Genomic DNA, 20820 nt, shown 5'->3' with positions numbered 1-20820 from the left:
AAAAAAGCCTCACATCTTTTATATTTAAGGCACTTGAGAGGCTATTGGACATCTTCATTAGCTCAATAATAACATAGCCAAGCTTTTCGAAGGCGCAGCACGCTTACATTAAGGGCTAGTCAACTGAAACTACCCTTCATGAGCTAATTGCTTCTGTTTAGCGATCACCCCACTACAAACAGAACATCCTCGCTACCTTCTTGGATATAGATAGAAATGGAACAAAGGTAGTGGCATATGCGATGACGTAGTAATCGCAATTTCGGGGTCTATTCCCTTACGTTAAGCGAAATCCTACAGGGTGCGCTAAGCAAGTAACACAAATGATGTATATTGGAACGATTTTCCGTCATCCCTTGTCAAATTTGGTTTTGAGACAAACCGGTTTCGGCGTTGTGCCATCGTCAGTGTCGATTTTCGTTCTGATCTGTTGTTGTCGTTTGTCCTGTATTTATAGTTCGTAGGTATATGAGCAGGTATTGTCAAATTGATGCTTGTGTATATTTAGTTATGTGTATGTGCTGTGTGTTCATTCAGAACCGAGGGTGGTTTACTAATCGATTTGTGTGGCTGACTGGGGTAGGTAGAAATCTGTGATTTTAGTCGTTTGACCTTCTTTGTCGGTTTTTTGTTTTGGTGTGTTAATTGTTTTGTGTTTATTTGTTGTTGTGTGTTTGTCTGTTGTACCTGTGTGATTAAGTTGTTTCCTGTAAACAAGTTTTAAAGGCTCGAATATTGTGTCAGAAATTGTGTTTATCTGTTCGTTTATTATTCTACCGTCGAATGTTTTCTGTTTGTAGATTTCCATGTTTTCGAGTACGTTGAGCCGTCGGCCCTTTTCCTGTATGTGAAAAACCCTAACTGTTTTATTGATATTTGCTGGGGAGCATTCATTCTCGACCATGTGATTCGCGAAGTTAGACTCGGGTATAATGTTTGGATTCCGTATTTTTTTGTTGTAATCTCTAATATGTTCTCTGAACCTCGTTCTTATTTGCCGTCCTGTTTGTCCTATGTAACTATGCTGGCATCCGCAGGTAAGCTTGTATACGCCGTGCCTGCTAAACGGATCCTCTGAGTTAATGTTAGTTCTTAGTTTTCGCCCTAGATTGTTCGATGTTTTGAATGCTGTGTTAATGTTGTATTTTTTTAAAGAAGGTTGCCAATTTATATGTTGCGTTTCCAGTATATGTCATAGTCGTCCAGCTATTATTTTCCTTTTCATTATTTCTTTTTGGTTGTCCATTTGTCCTTCTGAGCTTATCTACTAGTGCTTTTAGCAGCCACAGCGTATACAAGCTTACCTGCGGATGCCAGCATAGTTACATAGGACAAACAGGACGGCAAATAAGAACGAGGTTCAGAGAACATATTAGAGATTACAACAAAAAAATACGGAATCCAAACATTATACCCGAGTCTAACTTCGCGAATCACATGGTCGGGAATGAATGCTCCCCAGCAAATATCAATAATACAGTTAGGGTTCTTCACATACAGGAAAAGGGCCGACGGCTCAACGTACTCGAAAACATGGAAATCTACAAACAGAAAACATTCGACGGTAGAATAAAAAACCAACAGATAAACACAATTTCTGACATAATATTCGAGCCTTTAAAACTTGTTTACAGGAAACAACTTAATCACACAGGTACAACAGACAAACACACAACAACAAATAAACACAAAACAATTAACACACCAAAACAAAAAACAGACAAAGAAGGTCAAACGACTAAAATCACAGATTTCTACCTACCCCAGTCATCCACACAAATCGATTAGTAAACCACCCTCGGTTCTGAATGAACACACTGCACATACACATAACTAAATATACACAAGCATCAATTTGACAATACCTGCTTATATACCTACGAACTATAAATACAGGACAAACGACAACAACAGATCAGAACGAAAATCGACACTGACGATGGCACAACGCCGAAACCGGTTTGTCTCAAAACCAAATTTGACAAGGGATGACGGAAAATCGTTCCAATATACATCATTTATCCACCCTGTCGGAAAATCAACCAAACAAGATAACACAAATGGGCTGCGAGGAACGGCTTCAATATAAACCCAAGCAAGACAGAACTATTACTCTTCAGTAACAGATCCACAATATCTCAATTTCGACTGGCCTCATTAAATAGTACTGAACTCTCCCTCTCAATGAGAGTAAACCAAGGTACCGAAAAATACAACAAGCTAAACAGGAAAGTTAATACCAATAGAATAGTAGAGAAGCCAAAGCTATGATGTGGATCTACACAGCAGTCATAAGTATGAAACATTTTTTTTATATGGAAAAAAGTCTGAGACACACTTTGGAAAAAAAGTGGTCATAAATAAATGCGGCCGCGTGGTGTGATGGTATCGTGCTCCGCCTACGACACCGAAGATCCTAAGTTCACGCACCAGGCAAAGCAACATCAAAATTTTAAAACAAGTTTTTTCGTTTCGCAAGCACTTCGAGTGTATTTCTGCCACGAAAAAGCGTCTCAGTGAAAACTCATCCGCCTTGCAGATGCCGTTCATAGTCGGCATAAAACAAGTAGGTCTCGTCCCGCTAATTTGTAGGAAAAACTAAAAGGAGCACGACGCAAATTGGAAGAGAAGCTCGGCCTAAAATCTCTTCGGAGGTTATCGAGCCTTACATTTATTTTTTTTTATGTTAGACTAAAATTGATTGGGCTACAAAACTGCATTATAAAAAAAAATAAAAGAACTCCAAATATGAATGCGAAATTTTCGAATGTTTTGCATAGTTTCGGTTACAAAATTCATATAATTTTTTTTTTAAAACATCGAAAATAAAAATAAAAAAAATGATTAAAATTGAAGACAAAAAGTGCGACTGCTACACCGAAAGAAAAGTCTCATGTAAAATTAACATTTCTGCATTAACAATTTCAAAAAAGAATGTTTATTAAAAACGCTAGCTCCATAGAAAATCGCATTAAATCGTTGTGTACCCATTTCAAAAGTATAAAAAGTGGGAGTATTGATTAAAGAACAAGGTGAAGACATTAAATAAAAGTGAAAATGAGTGATGATTGTTTGTTACTTGGCGAAAACGTTTCGCTGGTAATGAATAACGCTAGGCAGGATTTCTTTCTAGAAGAAACACTTGTAAAAATTGGTGAAAATGCAGAGATTGGAAATTTGCAACTGGTAAGAAGTGATTTTTTATAAACGACTTGTTTTTTATATGGTTAATTTGAAGGCCATCCATTGAAAATGCTATGCAATGTAGTTTTTTTTTGCTTTTGCTCCTGCTCTAAACATGGAGCATAGAGCAGAGACGTAGCATAATACAGTGATAGCATTCCTTAGGCTATGAACTACGTCGCGTTTTTGAGCGTGGCAAATAGCAGAAAAAATGCAGAGCCACTTTTTTATGCTACGGCTCTGCTCCTTACTCTGTTCATGTTCAGAGCCGGAGCAGTAGCAGGGCATATTTTTCGTTGGTACTGCTGCTCTGGATTACCTTAAAGCTGTAATGACATTGACTGATCTAAATGCATACCATGATATTTTTTGCTAGATTGTACAAACTCAATCAGGAGAGGACCAGCGTTGAAAAGAGATAAATGTAGAAGCCGCTTACGACAAGTTTTATGGTAATAGTTTATCTTATTTATAATAAAAATCTTTTGTAACTAATCATGTTTTAACTGACCCAAATAAAGCTTATGGAATCACATATGACCGGTTGAAGTACATAAACTGTGACGATTAGGCGTTGGCATTTCCAGGCAACGAAAATATAGGTTATAGAGCAGAACTTAGGGAAAAAATTGGGCTTTGGAAACACAAGCACGTAATATATTTCTTTATAAAGTTTTAAATATTATATTGTGTTTTAATATTAACAATTTCTGTTTTAGTTTCCAGAAGAATCTCTTTCCGACTCTTAGTATGACTCAAATGTACAAAATTGGCTTAAAAATCAGCCTTTCACTCACCAGCTAGCAATTCCAATTCGTCGAAAGTTACGGTAAGGGTTGTTTGGAAGCTGTGTATATTCTTTAAACTTAATTTTCTTGCAGAATGTAATTGACATGGTGAAAAACTCAAAAAGCGGTCAATATCTACTAAGCTTGTATCAAATGAAGAAAGAGTTGGATATGGATGATAGAAAAAGATTGCTTAAAATTATTGTGGAAAACTTCTTCGATTCTAATTCACGAAAGTACATAATACGGCGTCCGTATCATATGAATAAATTGGCTGAAGAAAATAAGGAAATATATTACATATCTCGCAAGAATGTTATAGAATTAAAAAATGTTGATTTTTTTTACAAATCCAACTATTCTAACAAGTGCCAATTTATTAAAAAAAATGAATTTTATTGAATTGAAAAATAATAATAAATATACTAAAAATAATTTCAATTTGATGTGATTTTCATTTCAAATCAACAGTTTTTAAATGTGGACTTGACGTTACGTTCACGTACATAAGTATCATTTCCAATTAACATTTTTAAAATGTTGTTTCAACGTTGCTCTACGTAGGTAGGTTGAACTGGCCGGTCCATGAGGACCTCACATAGACTCATTGAGTCCGGCGTGTTACCAGAAGTTTGTTTTAACGACCAAACTGAAAAACCCTATCAAAAACCAGGACCTATGTTATAAAATAATTCCGTCCTCTTGGCAAATATTAGAAGCTTCCTAGGACTTAAGCCACTTGCTGCTTCTAGATCTAACAGCTGTATCACTCCTAATAGCTGGAGTCTTAGCCTGGCAAGCGCAGGGCAAGAGCACAGAACGTGCTCGATCGTTTCCTCCTCCAACCCGCACTTCCTACATCTGTATCACTGACCAAGCCTAATTTAAAGGCATGTGACGCAGAAGGCAGTGTCCAGTCAGAATACTCGTCATGAGTCTACAGTCCTCTCTTTCTTGTTTCAACGTTGCTCTACGTAGGTAGGTTGAACTGGCCGGTCCATGAGGACCTCACATAGACTGATTGAGTCCGTAGTGTTACCAGAAGTTTGGTTTAACGACCAAACTGAAAAACCCTATCAAAAACCAGGACCTAAGTTATAAAATAATTCCGTCCTCTTGGCAAATACTAGAAGCTTCCTAGGACTTAAGCCACTTGCTGCTTCTAGATCTGACAGCTGTATCACTCCTAATAGCTGGAGTCTTAGCCTGGCAAGCGCAGGGCAAGAGCACAGAACGTGCTCGATCGTTTCCTCCTCCAACCCGCACTTCCTACATCTGTATCACTGACCAAGCCTAATTTAAAGGCATGTGACGCAGAAGGCAGTGTCCAGTCAGAATACTCGTAATGAGTATACAGTCCTCTCTTTTTAATCATAGAAGCAACTTTGTTAGTCTAAGGTTGTGAGACCTGCACATAATTTTCGACACTTTACAGCCCCGCGCTTGAACCCACGCCTTTCCTCATTGGTCGATCATGTGCACCTCTCGCCTTCGCTTAATATCGCCCAATCTAATTGGGACATCTACGGAGCAAGCTTCAAGGGATGCGCCCTTTTTAGCTAGTTCGTCCGCTTTTTCATTCCCATCTATTCCCATATGCCCTGGGACCCAATATAGATGTATGCTTCTCCCTGTCCCGATTCTCTCCAGAGACTGCTTACACTCTAACACGCGTTTATATGCTGTGCTATGCGAGATTATTGCCTTAATTGCTGCTTGACTGTCAATATAAAAGTTAGCACGGTTGCAGCTTAAGCTATTCTCTTCCAGGGTTTCTACTGATGTTGCTCTACGTGAGTATTACATAAATATCATGTTAATTATGCATGAGTATCGTATCAATAATACATGATCGTCATGTTAATTGTACGATTTTCATACACATAAATTTCACGTAAAAATGATAGAGTCGAAATGAAAAAATTTACATTTTTTCATTTCAGTTGAGTATTGTAAACAAAAAACTTTACGTGTTTTTAGTATTTTTTTAGTTCAGTGTATTTTTCTGTTTGCTGCTGCATTTCAATTTTCCTTTAAAATGTTTCTTTCCTTTTATTTACAAATCCATATCCCTTAACTTTTCCCTTTATATTATCCTTATTATACGAATAATGAAATTTTGCTGATCTGATATGGTTCAGGTCCTTCCGACATCTTACTCTTGGCAACTTATTACGTATAGCTATGTTGTTACTTGTCACAAGTTCCTAAGAAGTTGTACATAACTTGCTGGGTTCCACCACATACATCAAACTTATATGAAATAAATAATCTAGGCACATATGTATAGATATTGCAATAATTTTCCGTCCTTCATTGTCAAATTTGATTTGGAGACAAACCAGTAATTTTTGACACTGAAGATGGCACAACGCCGAAATCCAAACCAAATTTGACAAGGGATGACGAAAAATCGTTCCAATATACATCAATTATCAATCCTGTCGGAAAATTTACAAAACAAAACGAAACACCCTAATGTACATTGATATCTGGTTTACCACACATGTTGAAATATATGTATCGGTTTGCAATAAAAAGATTTTTTAGGTGAAGTGATTTAGTGGTACGAATTAAAATTGTGTTACTTACAGTTTTATTAATTCCGTTAGATTTCTTATCTGCAACACGGACGTATTGTTTAATTTATTTCCAACCAAATCGCTGTAAGTATAGAAATGAAAATATATATAATGTGTGTATAAAAATGTATAAGAGTGCATGTAAAAGAACGCAAAAAAAAACAATGTTTCCGGCAACTTCGAGTTGTTTCTGCAAAAAAGGTTCTTCCCATCCTTCCATACCTCTCCATAAATTATGACAACTAAACATATCAAAATACTTTTAGTAATTCTAGTTTTCCACTACCGAAAATGGCTTGTCTGTACGTTCTGGGGCCTTGTTATGTAACTCGAATTGAAAGAAATTTTTTTCGAAGTTCAAAAAAAAAATCTGTAATTAGACAATTGTCGAATCGAATTTCCTTTTGAATCGTAGTTAGATGGCCACGCAAGTGACGTCAAGCAATCCCTCATAGCCCTCGTTATCTAAAGTGGCAGAGCTTAGCGCTTTCATAGCGGCTTGACTACCTGAGTAGATGTTAAATTTTCTAACCGCTACAGCGGTGGATAGCATCTTTCATATCTAACGCATCGGTTAAAAAACCGATCTCCTGTTGTTGTTGTTGTAGCAGTGCTTCGCCCCACCTAACAGCCGCGACCGATCACAAATTGTCATAAATATCCTCTAACGGGAGTCCAAGGAAGCTTGCCGTTTCAACAGGGGTGGACCATAAGGAAAGGGGTGTTAGAGGCGTTGGTTCCACATTACAATTAAAGAGATGGTTGGTGTCATGTGGGGACACATTGCAAGCGGGGCATATGTTTTGTATGTCGGGGTTGATTCTGGATAGGTAAGAGTTTAACCTGTTACAGTATCCAGAACGAAGTTGGGCAAGAGGGAAACCCCTGGGGAGTATGCGTTCCTCTTCCGCCAGTTTTGGATACTTTTCTTTGAGTACTGGATTCACCGGGCAATTCCCGGCATAAAGGTCCGACGCCTGTTTGTGGAGTTCACCAAGGACCTGCTTGTGTTTTTCCGCTTCATACGGCTGGGTTCTCAGATGCCGTATTTCCTCAAAATGCTTACGGAGATGACTCCTTAAGCCCCTATGCGGTGCTGGCTCATCAATCAGATGTCTGTTGGGATGCTCAGGTTTCTGGGTATTCAACAGGAACTGTTTGGTCAGCATCTCATTTCTCCCTGATGGGGAGTATTCTCGCCTCATTATGCAGATGGTGTTCTGGGGACATAAGAAGACAGCCCGTGGCGATTCTGAGAGCAGTATTTTGGCAGGCCTGTAGCTTCTTCCAGTGGGTAATTTTTAGGCTTGGCGATCATATGGGTGACGCGTAGCACGTAATCGGCTGGCTAATTGCTTTGTATGTAGTCATGAGCGTTTCTTTATCTTTTCCCCAAGTACTGCCAGCGAGGGATTTGAGGATTTTGTTACGGCCCGGAATTCTCGGAACAATTGCGGCTGCGTGCTCACCAAAATGTAGATCCTGATCAAACGTCACACCCAAGATTTTGGGGTGTAGGACAGTCGGTAGCGTAGTGCCATCGACGTGGATGTTCAAAATGGTCGACATTTGGGACGTCCATGTTGTAAATAAGGTCGCGGAAGATTTAGTCGGTGATAATGCCAGGTTTCGCGAGGCGAAAAAACTGGAGAGATCAGGGAGGTAGCCAATTATTCTATTGCATAGCTCATCGATCTGTGGGCCTGGGCCTGTGGCCATTATTGTGCAGTCATCGGCGTAGGAAACGATTGTGACTCCTTCCGGTGGTGAAGGTAGCTTAGATATGTAGAAATTAAATAAAAGTGGGGATAGGACACCACCCTGTGGCACACCATGTTTAATTCTTATTGGTTTTGATGTTTCGTTTCTAAATTGCACCGATGCCTGCCGACCACCCAGATAATTTGCGGTCCCCCTTTTAAGACATGGGGAAGGGTAGACCCTTCCAGGTCTTGCAGTACCGAGCCATGGTTGACCGTATCAAAAGCTTTTGATAGGTCTAGCGCTACGAGTACTGTTCTATGGTGGGGGTTTTGATTTAAACCGCAATTTATCTAGGTGCTAATGGCATTTAGCGCTGTGGTAGTGCTATGGAGTTTTCTGAAGTCATGCTGATGAGAGGCTAGCTGCAAATTTGCTTGGAAGTAGGGGAGCAAAATGGCTTCAAGCGTCTTTGCTACTGGCGATAGGAGAGATATCGGACGATACGACTCTCCTATGTTAGCTGGTTTCCCAGGCTTTAGTAGCGGGACCAACTTGGCCATTTTCCATTTTTCGGGTATGACAAAGGTGGAAAGAGACAGGTTGAAGACATGCGCTAAATATTTGAAACCCTCTTTCCCTAGGCTTTTAAGCATCGGCATGGCTATGCCGTCTGGGCCCACTGCTTTGGATGGTTTAGCGTGACCAATGGCGTCGTCAACCTCTTTAGCGGTGATGGTGATTGGTGACGCGCTGAATTTGTGTTTATGTGCGCGTCTGTTGGCCCTCCATCTATCTTTGTCGACCGTAGAATGCATTATATATTGTCGGCAGAAAGCGCTCGCGCAATTTTTCGCATCCGACAGCACTTTATCGCCAAAGGCGATGGAAACTTTGTCTTTGTGCTTAGACGGATTCGATAGGGACTTTACGGTGGACCAAAGTTTACCCACACCGGTAGAGAGGTTACAACCTCTTAAGTGCTCCTCCCATTTCGCCCGCTTGTGTTTATCCACAAGCAATCTGATGCGTTGGTTTATATCCCTTATTTGGGGATCGCCTGGATAAAGCTGTCTTATAAGGTCACGTTCTCTCGCTAAGTTTGCGGCCTCCGCCGGGAAGTGGGCCGACTTTCGGGAGTTCTCCCGGCGGGAATGAAACGAGCCGAGGCGGATTCAATGACCTTGCGGAAGGCACGCTCCCCTTGGCGGGCATCAGTCGGGATAGGGAGGGCAGCAAAGAGGTTGTCTGTAAAAGATTTATATTCGTCTCACTTTCCTTTTTTGAAGTTTATGAAAGTGCGTTTTTCTGTGACGATGAAGTCGGCGGTACGCTCGAGCGAAATGAGTATAGGCAGGTGGTCGGATGCCAATGGTACCATCGGCTGCCAGTTGACGCAGTTTATGAGTTCTGCGCTCACGATTGAGATATCTGGCGAACTGTGACAGCTTCCTACCATACGTGTGGGGGCGTCTCCGTTTATTGTGCAGAACGTCGTTTCTTCTATTTGATCCGCCAACATCTCACCCCTACTGTCCCCCCGCAAATTTGAATGCCATAGATCGTGATGGGCATTGAAATCGCCTAAGATAATGCGATTGTTGCCAGCGAGTAAGGCGCTGATATTAGGGCGGTATCCACTGGGGCAACAGGTGGCAGGAGGGATGTAGGTGTTGATGATTTCTAGGTTTGCATCGCCTGACCGGACAGATAGGCCTTGACGTTCTAAGACATTGTCCCTGCGGTCGATGCCAGGATCAAATATATAATATTGCACAGAGTGGTGTATGATAAACGCGAGGCCGCCTCCATTTCCGCTGTCGCGATCTTTTCTGTGGACATTATACCCAGAGCAGGTCTGCAATGCAGATCTCGCTGTGAGTTTAGTCTCTTGAATCGCAGCAATGCGGATGTTTTGCCGCTTCATGAAATCGACTATCTGCGTAATCTTCCCAGTTAGTCCATTACGGCTTAACTGCAGAATTCTGAAGTGCATAAGGGGAGAGTGACGGTTACTACGCCTGGGTTGAGGAAGGCTAGGACGCAATTGTTGTTGTGGCCCTGGGACTGGGCGTCCTTGGGCAAGCATTGGGGTACCCGGATTATTTGGGTTTGCGACCTGGCAACATGGCGCGATGAAACCCGTCGGGGGGTTGCCGTCGCGGAGACCAGAACATCTAGGAAAGTGACACCACCCAAGGTAGGAGCTGCATTGGGAGGATGTCGCAAACATATATATTCTGAGCTGGCAAACGGTGCAAACGGAGGTAGGGACTAAGAGTCTGTTTTCCTGACCTACACGATTGCTGCCGGAAAAGAGGGGGGGGGGGGGGGAAGACGGTGGCAGGGGCTGGTGCTCAGCATTGCTACCGACTCTACTACGAAGATAGTAGTTATGAGTGGTAGCAGCTGTTTGAGTTGTTGTCGCCGTGGGGCGCGAGCAGCAGCGGGTACTTGTTGTGGCTTGCTGAGCAGCGGGGCTACGGGACGCCCTTGGGCGTGAACAGCAAGGAGCCACAAAAGATTTATAAAAGTTACGTGGACGTCGGGTTTTGGGGTCAAGCCCAGAACAACCTGTCCGATGCAACCATCCCTTACACGAGACACACTGAACAGAGTATGACGGTCCTAAAAAGATTCTTTTCCGGCAGATGCAGCAAAACCATTTCTCAGGACCGGGGCAGGAGACGGACCCGGATTGGATTCGATACCTTCCCGGAGCAAGAGAATATGGAGCAGTCCCGCTGCAAGGAGCTGCTGGGAAGATGACAATTTGTGGGAGGGCGCAACAAATTAAATGGGGTTACACTGAAATGACAGTCCTTGTCGGGATAAATCCCGAGTCGCTCCGGTACATAGAACCGACTGCCTTGGGAAGCGTCCTCCTCCTGAAAGGCTCTACAGTGAGAGGACAGCATAAATTGCCGGCTAGCACCGAGCTCATTGCAGAATATCCCACCAACCCTAACCCTCCTGTCCAGCTTGGATCCATCCAATAACAGGTTCAGCAGGCTCCCGTCCCATATTAATTTCCCACTCCTTTCACCCCTTGAGGGAATATGAGTAGTAAATGTATCGACAGGAGCGGATGGCGGTGCACAGTAGTCTATCAGGTAGTCAGGCATGTAATCGAAGTCGGTCATCTTTTCGAATCGAGTAACAGAGCAAAGCCCACTGCTTTCTGTCACCGACTTGACCTTCTTCATTTATCTGTCTTTTCCTCTTGCTCACTTTCTCCTACGCTTCTTCTTTTTTCACTTCCTCTTCCACTCAACTGCGTGGAGTAGAGCTAGTGTGCTGGTCCAACTGACCAAATGTCCCCAAATTAAATGAAAATTTCCATGAAACGGACTTTGTCTTAGACAGTGGTTAGGCCTCTTTGAGTGTGTTTTTGGCATAAAAAACTGACCAAATGCATCTGCCTATGCCTTAAAATATGTGGGTCCATTTTTTTTGTAAGAAAAATGAAATAACGGTACATCATAATCCGGAATAAAAGCTCGGCTACAGAAACCAGCTTTAGTATAATTAAAATACCCAAGCGCCGGACTGAAAAGTGCCGAAGATCATTTGTAAGTCTTACAACCTTAAACTATATAAGCTACTCCTATCATTAAAAAAGAGAGAACTGTAGACTCATGACGGATATTCTAAATGGACATTGCCTTCTGGCGTCACATGCCTTTAAAATAGGCTTGGTCAGTGATAGCAGATGAAGGAAGTGCGGGCTGGAGGAGGAAACTAGCGAGTACGTTTTGTGCTCGTGCGCTGCGCTTGCCAAGCTAAGACTCCAGCCATTGGGAGTGACAGATGTCAGATTTAGAAGCAGCAAGTGGCATAGGTGCTAGAAAGCTTCTAATATTAGCCAAGAGGACGGAGTTATTTTATAAGATAGGTCCTGGTTTTTGATAGGGTTTTTCAGTTTCGTCGTTAAACAAACTTCTGGCAACACTACGGGCTCATTCAGTCTATGTGAGGTGCTCATTGAACGGCCAGTTCAAGCTAACCTAACGTGGCAGTGTCACGCCCATTTTTGAAAATTAAAAAAAAAAATAAATATAACATGTAATTTGATTATTTTAAGCTGCACTATTTCCAAAATTTTATACATTTAAAAAGTGGGTGTGATTGTCGTCCGATTTAGCGATGGGAGATGAGTGCCAAGGAACCCACATACCAAATTCCATCAAGATCCCAACAAACACTGAAGTTAGATGAAGATCAGAGAAAGATCAGATAACTACCCTTGTTGTCGAATCTCTAATATTAGAGAACGACTTAAGGTGTAGTTATCGCATCTTCTTTTTATCTATATATAACTTAAGTGTTTGTTGGGCTTTGGTATGTGGGTTTCTTTGCATTTATCTCCTCCATCACTATTTATTTATTAAATGTTAATATGTGTATAGCAAATTTAGTCGTACTTAGCCTGCCCATAGAAGAGGTTTACGCTGTCACTTTATCGGCGGTGGCGGCGGGGCCGGCGCGCCGACAAAGAGATCGGCGTAAACCTCTAAACAACTAATGAATATGGAAACATACTGCAGACGTCAATGGTATGTTTGACGATCTGGAACAATATAAAGTTGCGGATGAGTATCTGAGAGGTTTGTAATACGAAAAAAAAAAAAACAAGTAAAGGTGTCTAAGTTCGTGTGTAACCGAACATTATATACTCAGCGTGAGCTTCAATTGTACATTTCATTTCAGATAAATTACTTTTCTACATAACACGTGGCACCGGCCGTCTAAAAAAAAGTCTCCCCATTTCCTCTTACAATAAAACTTGATAAGTGAAATAACATTGATTCATAACTATTTTTTGCTAATTTATAGCTTATTATTCTAGTCTACGACCCTTTTAAACTTGTTTTCTATTTAAGTTGCCGTGGTCTTTAACCGATCCCGTCCACTTTTACTAGAAATACTTTCTGCTATATTTCATTACGATCCGTTAATTTTTCTTCGAGTTATGGCTCCCGAAACATAGAAAATTGCTCAGTCATAAAAGGGGCGGTGCCACACCCATTTTCAAAAATTTTAGTGTTTTCCAATTTAATGTTATAATTCAATTTAGAAAGTAAAATTCTATTGATACAAAGCTGTTTTCGCTAAGATTTAATTTATTATTTTCGTCTACGACCCTTTTAAAAATCGTTTATATAAAAGTGGGCGTGGTTCTTAACCGATTTCGTAAATTTTTCTTCAAATCATTCCTTATAGTAAAGGCAACCTCTCTGCCGAATTTTGTTACGATAGTATAGAAACATGTTAGATTGTTTCTTAAATTTGAGGAACTGGTTTTTAATTCAACAATTCAATTACAGAGTTTAATATTATATTTCAAATTAATTAATAGAATGAGATTTTACGTTTTTAGTTTCTCCGATTGGTTCGCTTCGCTTTCTCGTTAACTACTACTGTCCTTCGTTAATTTGATTCGTATCGCCATGTTTCAACTTGGTTGCCAGTGAGAGTGACAACAGGGTCGTTATTGTTAATTCGATAGTAGGGTTGCTTACAGTCGGCCATCCGACTCAATGGGAACGACCTCGTTACCGCAACCAGGATCAGATTCTCGATCAGGTTCATCATCGATTCCTTCTTCGGGTGGTAATCAGCACCACCTTTTTAATTTATCGGCAGAAAAGATAGATGTATAATGTTTTTGTGAGCGTTTTGATTTTGGTAAATCTTCAATCACGTATCGGTCTTTGTCGAGAACCTTCGTGACGATGAACGGGCCTTTAAAGCGAGGCTCGAGTTTCTGTGAACACCCAGTGCTAGGAGGTTCATTTTGAGCAAGTACTTAATCGCCTTCTTCAAAACACGTTGGTTTTACACATTTTCTATCGAATCGTAGCTTAGCGGCTGCTCGTTGATCGTTAACTCGCGACGCTGCGGTAGTTCGAATGTTTTGGAGTTCCTCGTCGCTAAGATAGTCGCTGTTATGTAGGCTAGAGACGATTTTGTTCTTCAGGATATCGCGTGGTTGAAAACCATATAGTAACTCATAGGGAGTACAATGCGTAGTTGAATTGTTCATGGTATTGATGCACCACTGGAAGTTGCGAATATTTTCATCCCAGTGCTTGTCGTTTTCAGTGGTTGGGAAAGCATCGATAATATGGTGCGATTGGTTCGTTCGGCGTGACCATTTGCTCGAGGCGTTCGCACCGCAGTTAGAATACGTTTGACATTGTTGTCGTCGCAGTATCTCTTGAAATCACGCGAGGTAAATGCTGTTCCGCGATCGGTGACAACTCGCTCGGGCATGCCTATGAAACTACTTACATCATTCAATATATCAATTACGCATTTAGTGGACGTGCTCTTTACTGCTCGCAGAATAGTATACTTGGTGAACGCGTCGACGATAACCAAGAGATGTTCATTTCGCTTAGTGCTCTTGAGGAATGATCCGAGGTGGTCCATGTGAACAGTTTTAAACGGGATGGGCTCAATATCGTCGAAATGGTACTGGGCTTTCATTTTCCCACCCTTATGCCTGTTGAATGCACACTCCACGCAAGATTTTAAATAGTTTTTAACGTAGTTGCACATCCTGGGAAACCAGAGGTTCTCCATTAATCGTTGTATTGTCTTCCCCACCCCCATGTATCCAGCACGGTCGTGAGCGTCTTGCGTTACTCGATATCTTAGGGTCTTGGGGACGACCCATAACGATTTGTGGTCTACTCGCCGAAATAGCCTATTATCTTTAATTACGTAGTCTCCGTCGGATGATAGACCCTTAGCCTGGATTTCGTTGATGATACCTCGCAGTGTGTCGTCCTGGAGTTGCATGCTGAATAGCCAGTCGGTTTCGTCGATCACTACTTTGGATACGCGAAATGTGCTGTATCTGATTCTATCGATTCTTCCACTGGAGCTCGGCTTAGGGCATCGACGTGCTCCATTCTTCTGCCAGGTCTATGTTGTATGTCAATATCATAATCTTGAATCTTGAGCCACCAACGCGCTATACGTGGAATCAACTCATTTTTCTTCATTGCCGTTTGAATTGCATTGCAATCGGTTCTTACGACGATACTCTTGTCGTATATGTAATGCCTGAAACGTTCAAGCGACTCCACCACAGCCAACGCTTCCAGCTCGAAACTGTGGAACTTCTTTCACTGGGAGACGTTGCTCGGCTATAGTAGGCAACAGGCTTGATGTCGTCACCTTCTCGCTGCATCAGTACACCAGCCAACCCGATGGAGCTTGCATCTGTGTGGAGTTCGTGTTCAGCATCCACTCGATAAGCAGTTAGTATAGGTTTTAACGTTAATGCGCGTTGGAGTTGGGTATATGCCTCGCTTTGCTCTAATGACCAATGGAAATCGATGCCCTTCCTCAAAAGTGTTCGTAACGGTTCAGAGATCAATGCAAAGCCAGGGACAAATTTTCGGAAATAGCCGCTGAGTCCGAGGAAACGGCGAACGTCATTTACATTCTTTGGTATAGCAAATTCTGATATAGCTTGTGTCTTCACCTCGCCCGGTGTTATACCGTCAGGGGTAATTTCGTGACCCAGGAAAGTTATAGAAGTTTTTAAAAACGTACACTTTTACCATTTCGTCAACCGAATTTCCACCTATCAAAATATCGTCCATGTATAATAGCATATCGCCTTGTTTCGTCTTATCCTGGACTTTCGCCATTAATCGTTGAAAAGCTATAGGAGCGTTCTTGAGGCCAAAAGGCATCCTTTTGAACTCATATAACCCGTCCGGAGTAATAAAGGCCGTAAACTTCCGAGAACTAGTAGCGATTGGTATTTGATAGTAGCCGCTATTTAAGTCTAAGACCGCAAATAATTTGTACTGCTTCGCTTCGTACAAACGCTCTTCTATATTAGGAACCGGAAATATTTCTTTTATCATTAGTTGATTCAACCGTCGATAATGTACGCAAAGGCGATCGCCGCCGTCTTTTTTCTTAACCAGCACGAGAGGACTAGCATATTCTGACTCAGATTTAGTTATTATGTCGTTGGTTTCGAGTTCATTTATCATTTGTGTAACTAGTGCTTTTTTTGGTGCCGGTATACGATACGGAGATTGCACTATGATTTTATTATCGTTAAGTTCGATGGTCATTTCGATTAGATTCGTCTTACCGATGCCGTTTAAGCCTTCCGCAAACAGATCACCGAATTCTTCTAAAACCGCGTATACTTTTGAACGATTTGACTGGTCTTGTATATCTGCCACCAATTGTCCAACATCGAAATTTTTACTGCCATCTACTACCACGCGTTTGCTTGCCAAAATTGGCTGGCCATCGTTTACTTCGAATTTTACCGATTTATTCATTAATATATCTTGGCCGATTAGAAAGTCTGTTTGTAACAATAAATCATCAACCACATAGAATATAGCATTAACATTCGCTTCACCTATTTTTATATTCAAATTTAATTTATTTATATATGCAATACCACGAACAGTATTCCTGCCAAGATTCCAAGGGCTTTTGATTTCGCCTTGCATAACTCTTTCATTTTCTTCTACTTAATATGGTAGGTGTCACACCCATTTTACAAATTTTTTTCTAAAGTTATATTTTGCGTGAATAAACCGATCCAATTACCATGTTTCATCCCTTTTTTCATATTTGGTATAGAATTATGGCATTTTTTTAATTTTTCGTAATTTTCGATATCGAAAAAGTGGGCGTGGTCATAGTCGGATTTCGGCCATTTTTTATACAAACACAAAGTGATTTCAGATAAGTACGTGAACTGAGTTTAGTAAAGATATATCGATTTTTGCTCAAGTTATCGTGTTAACGGCCGAGCGGAAGGACAGACGGTCGACTGTGTATAAAAACTGGGCGTAGCTTCAACCGATTTCGCCCTTTTTCACAGAAAACAGTTATCGTCCTAGAATCTAAGCCACTACCAAATTGCACAATGATTGGTAAATTTTTGTTCGACTTATGGCATTAAAAGTATCCTAGACAAATTAAATGAAAAAGGGCGGGGCCACGCCCATTTTGAAATTTTCTTTTATTTTTGTATTTTGTTGCACCATATCATTACTGGAGTTGAATGTTGACATAATTTACTTATATACTGTAAAGATATTAAATTTTTTGTTAAAATTTGACTATAAATAAAATAATTTTTTTTAAGTGGGCGTGGTCGTTCTCCGATTTTGCTAATTTTTTTTAAGCATACATATAGTAATAGGAGTAACGTTCCTGCCAAATTTCATCATGATATCTTCAACGACTGCCAAATTACAGCTTGCAAAAGTTTTAAATTACCTTCTTTTAAAAGTGGGCGGTGCCACACCCATGTTCCAAAATTTTACTAATTTTCTATTCTGCATCATAAGGTCAACCCACCTACCAAGTTCCATCGCTTTATCCGTCTTTGGTAATTAATTATTGCACTTTTTCGGTTTTTCGAAATTTTCGATATCGAAAAAGTGGGCGTGGTTATAGTCCGATATCGTTCATTTTAAACAGCGATCTGAGACGAGTTGGGATTCAAGGGGTTGTGTAGCGCAATATATAGCTTCTACAACCCAATTGTCAACCTCACCTTCGAGCGGCGAATCCCGTTTCACTAACAGACGAGGCTCTGGCGACCCCAAGCTCCTCATGGAACTTGGGGGTGGGGAGGGAGGGATGGCCTGAAGGTTTAATGTGGCCATATAAATCGTTCCCGAGATGGTCGGGCCAGCACCTTAATGGTGCTGTGTTACCGGAGCGTATCGGATCTGTATCCGACAAACGACCATCACATCGATAACACTCCCCAAAGCCTTCGGGGAGTAACTAATCGCTACAACAACAACAACAACAACGAGTGCTCAGGAACCTACATACCAAATTTCATCAAGATACCTCAAAATTTACTCAAGTTATCGTGTTAACGGACAGACGGACGGACGGACGGACATGGCTCAATCAAATTTTTTTTCGATACTGATTATTTTGATATATGGAAGTCTATATCTATCTCGATTCCTTTATACCTGTACAACCAACCTTTATCCAATCAAAGTTAATATACTCTATGTGCAAAGCACGCTGAGTATAAAAATATTTGTAAAGGTTCTGTTTATATGTATTTAAGGAAATCGACGTTTCGCCCATTTCGGAAAGATCCGCGGTTCTTCCTCAAAATCTCGCGGATCGTTCAAAAAATCTCCTTGCGGGAGGGAGGGAGGTAGAAATGCTTAAAATTGTCACACTTTTGTACCGTAGTTCCTCCGCAGGAGATGTTCTGGGCTAACTCTAATACTCGTCGTCGGCACGATTTATTTAAATCATTTAAGGCTCCATGATGGTCACGCACAAAGACGACTTACGGTTCCTATCAATTATGTAATAATAGCATGACTCTCGTGGCACAGTTTTAAGGATTAGCATCAATGCTGGCCTATTGTTGATCGCGCCAAAGGACGCCTTCAGTTTTTTCGGCTATTTCTAAGAGGTACAATTCCCCGACGTGCGAACAGTAGCAATCCCGACTCCTGGCTCTCAAATCATATGACAGCACAGAAGCTATGTATAAGACTGTGACTTCGAACTCATATCTTCGTCGACGTCACTTTCCTAGAAGCTCTAGATGTAGCTCCGAGGACTTTCTGGCGGATGCTACATCAGAGAGACACCTTGAAACGTTAGGGAGTAAATATTCGGACAAGGATGCCGCCCTCGAAATCATAAGCAGTCTACGTGGATGTCATTGCGTAACTCATGGGTGAACATCGTATAATCCTTGGCGCATCTGCAGAATTTAAACTTTACAATGATCGTGGATAAAAGTTTTAAAATGTAAACCAAAATTTGCAAACGTTTGTGTTCGAAAAATTGACTTCAATAGTCTTCGTATCCGGCTTTACGATATATGTAAGAGCTCGTTATGGATTACCGCCTTCAGCTTTCAGACTAGTTCGACCATCCCCTGAGTGTTCTTGCGAAGGATAAAGTCTAACCTGGTTAAAATATGTGCCTATGTATTCACATTTGTAACAGCAGCCGTAACGTATAGGTGATATTTAAACACGGTTGATAGCCTATATCCAATGTGATTCACTCCAAAGGACTAGTTGGGGATAGGGGCGCCAACTTTAGGAAATGCCAAACCGGGAGACTTGGGTGTTGAATGATGAAGCGTGAAAATCAAAATTAACATTTCAGACGCTATTTTATAGTTAAGCAAATAAAGTGATTTTTCAAACCCTTCCCATACGTGCATATATCATCAACTTAAGTATGAGCTAAGAATCATTTCAAAGGAGTATTTAAACCCCTGGAGCCTACTAAAGGATTTTGCATCACAGAATTTTTGAAAAAATCGGCATTTTTTGGGTAACTTGCTTTTTTTTTAACAAGTTGAGGACAATTTGAAAACATGTTCGACTTGGGTTATTTTATTTAAATTCATTGTTCTTTATTAATTATCGAATTGATCATTTAAATCTATATATATAAAAAGAAGTGTACATTTTGATTGTCACTCCATAACTCGAGAATGGCTCGACAGATTGCCATGAAATTTTTAGGAAAGATACAGGAAGGAGAGATGATGGTTAGTTGATTTTGAAATCCCAAATCGGTTTAGCCATATATATATAAAAATCAAATTCTGTGTGTGTGTGTGTTCGTTATGGAAACGTATTTCCCACACATCAATCATCACCAAATTTTTGTTATGGGTTCCTTCGATCAACGGGAAGGTTTTAGGCTAAAAATAATTTCGATATATAAAAGGGGCGTGGCACCTCCCATACAAATGGAATCTTTAGTAATGCATAACCTTGAAGGTATACATGCCAGAACATTGAAATTCAGTAAGGAGTTATATGAGGTCAATCCCTAACACCACCAAGAAAAGGCGGAATTGGGAAAAAGGGGGCGTGGAACCTCCCATTCAAATGGAATCTTTGGCACTGCATAAATTCAGTAAGGAGTTATATGAGGTCAATCCCTAACACCACCAAGAAAATGCGGAATTGGGAAATAGGGGGCGTGGAACCTCCCATTCAAATGGAATCTTTGGTACTGCATAACTTTGAAGGTATACATGCCAGAACATTGAAATTCAGTAAGGAGTTATTTGAGGTCAATCCTTAACACCACCAAGAAAATATGGAATTGGGAAAAAGGGGGCGTGGCACCCCCCATACAAATGGAATATATTATACTGCATATATCTGGATGTCGTAATGGAAGGATAATTAAAATTGGTAAGGAGCTATGTGACGTTAAATCCTAAAACCTCCAGTAAAATGTGGAATGGGGAAAAACTATGGCTGCTGTACAAACTTAAGTTATTTTAACACCTAAAGTTTGACTGCATTGTTGAGTTTAGCTGTTATGCCTTTTGGACGTTTAGTAATCTGCCGCTGCTAAAAAAATTGTTTAGCTTCAGTCTATCTACATCTTCTATAAAAATCAAATTCTGTGTGTGTGTGTTCCGTATGAAAACGTGTTTGCTATACTTCGATCATCACCAAATTTTGGCTCGAGGTTCCTTCGATCAAGACGAAAGTTTTTCATATTTCAGAATTAAGAATTTTAAATTTAAATGTTTTTGTTTT

At 40.8% G+C, this 20820-nt stretch overlaps 1 protein-coding gene and 1 long non-coding RNA gene across 4 annotated transcripts in view; one reads left to right on the top strand and one right to left on the bottom strand.

The window, feature by feature from the left end:
- The window catches only part of lbk (lambik), a 138628-nt gene that overhangs the window by 17813 nt on the left and 99995 nt on the right, over positions 1 to 20820 (bottom strand). For all 3 annotated transcript variants that reach the window (XM_067771559.1, XM_067771561.1, XM_067771560.1), the window contains exon 3: positions 6564 to 6635. In XM_067771559.1, the coding sequence (XP_067627660.1) occupies positions 6564 to 6635 (72 nt within the window). The remainder of the gene's footprint in view (positions 1 to 6563; positions 6636 to 20820) is intronic.
- Positions 1942 to 4412, top strand: LOC137246363 (uncharacterized). The gene is made up of 5 exons (XR_010951454.1): positions 1942 to 3186; positions 3560 to 3635; positions 3705 to 3835; positions 3903 to 4012; positions 4065 to 4412. It is a non-coding gene; the product is annotated as an uncharacterized lncRNA (long non-coding RNA).

This window comes from Eurosta solidaginis, chromosome 3 (assembly GCF_040869045.1).
Source record: "Eurosta solidaginis isolate ZX-2024a chromosome 3, ASM4086904v1, whole genome shotgun sequence".
Classification (NCBI taxonomy): domain Eukaryota; kingdom Metazoa; phylum Arthropoda; class Insecta; order Diptera; family Tephritidae; genus Eurosta; species Eurosta solidaginis.
Note: the sequence above shows the minus strand (reverse complement) of the source record. Positions and strands in the feature narration are given on the sequence as shown.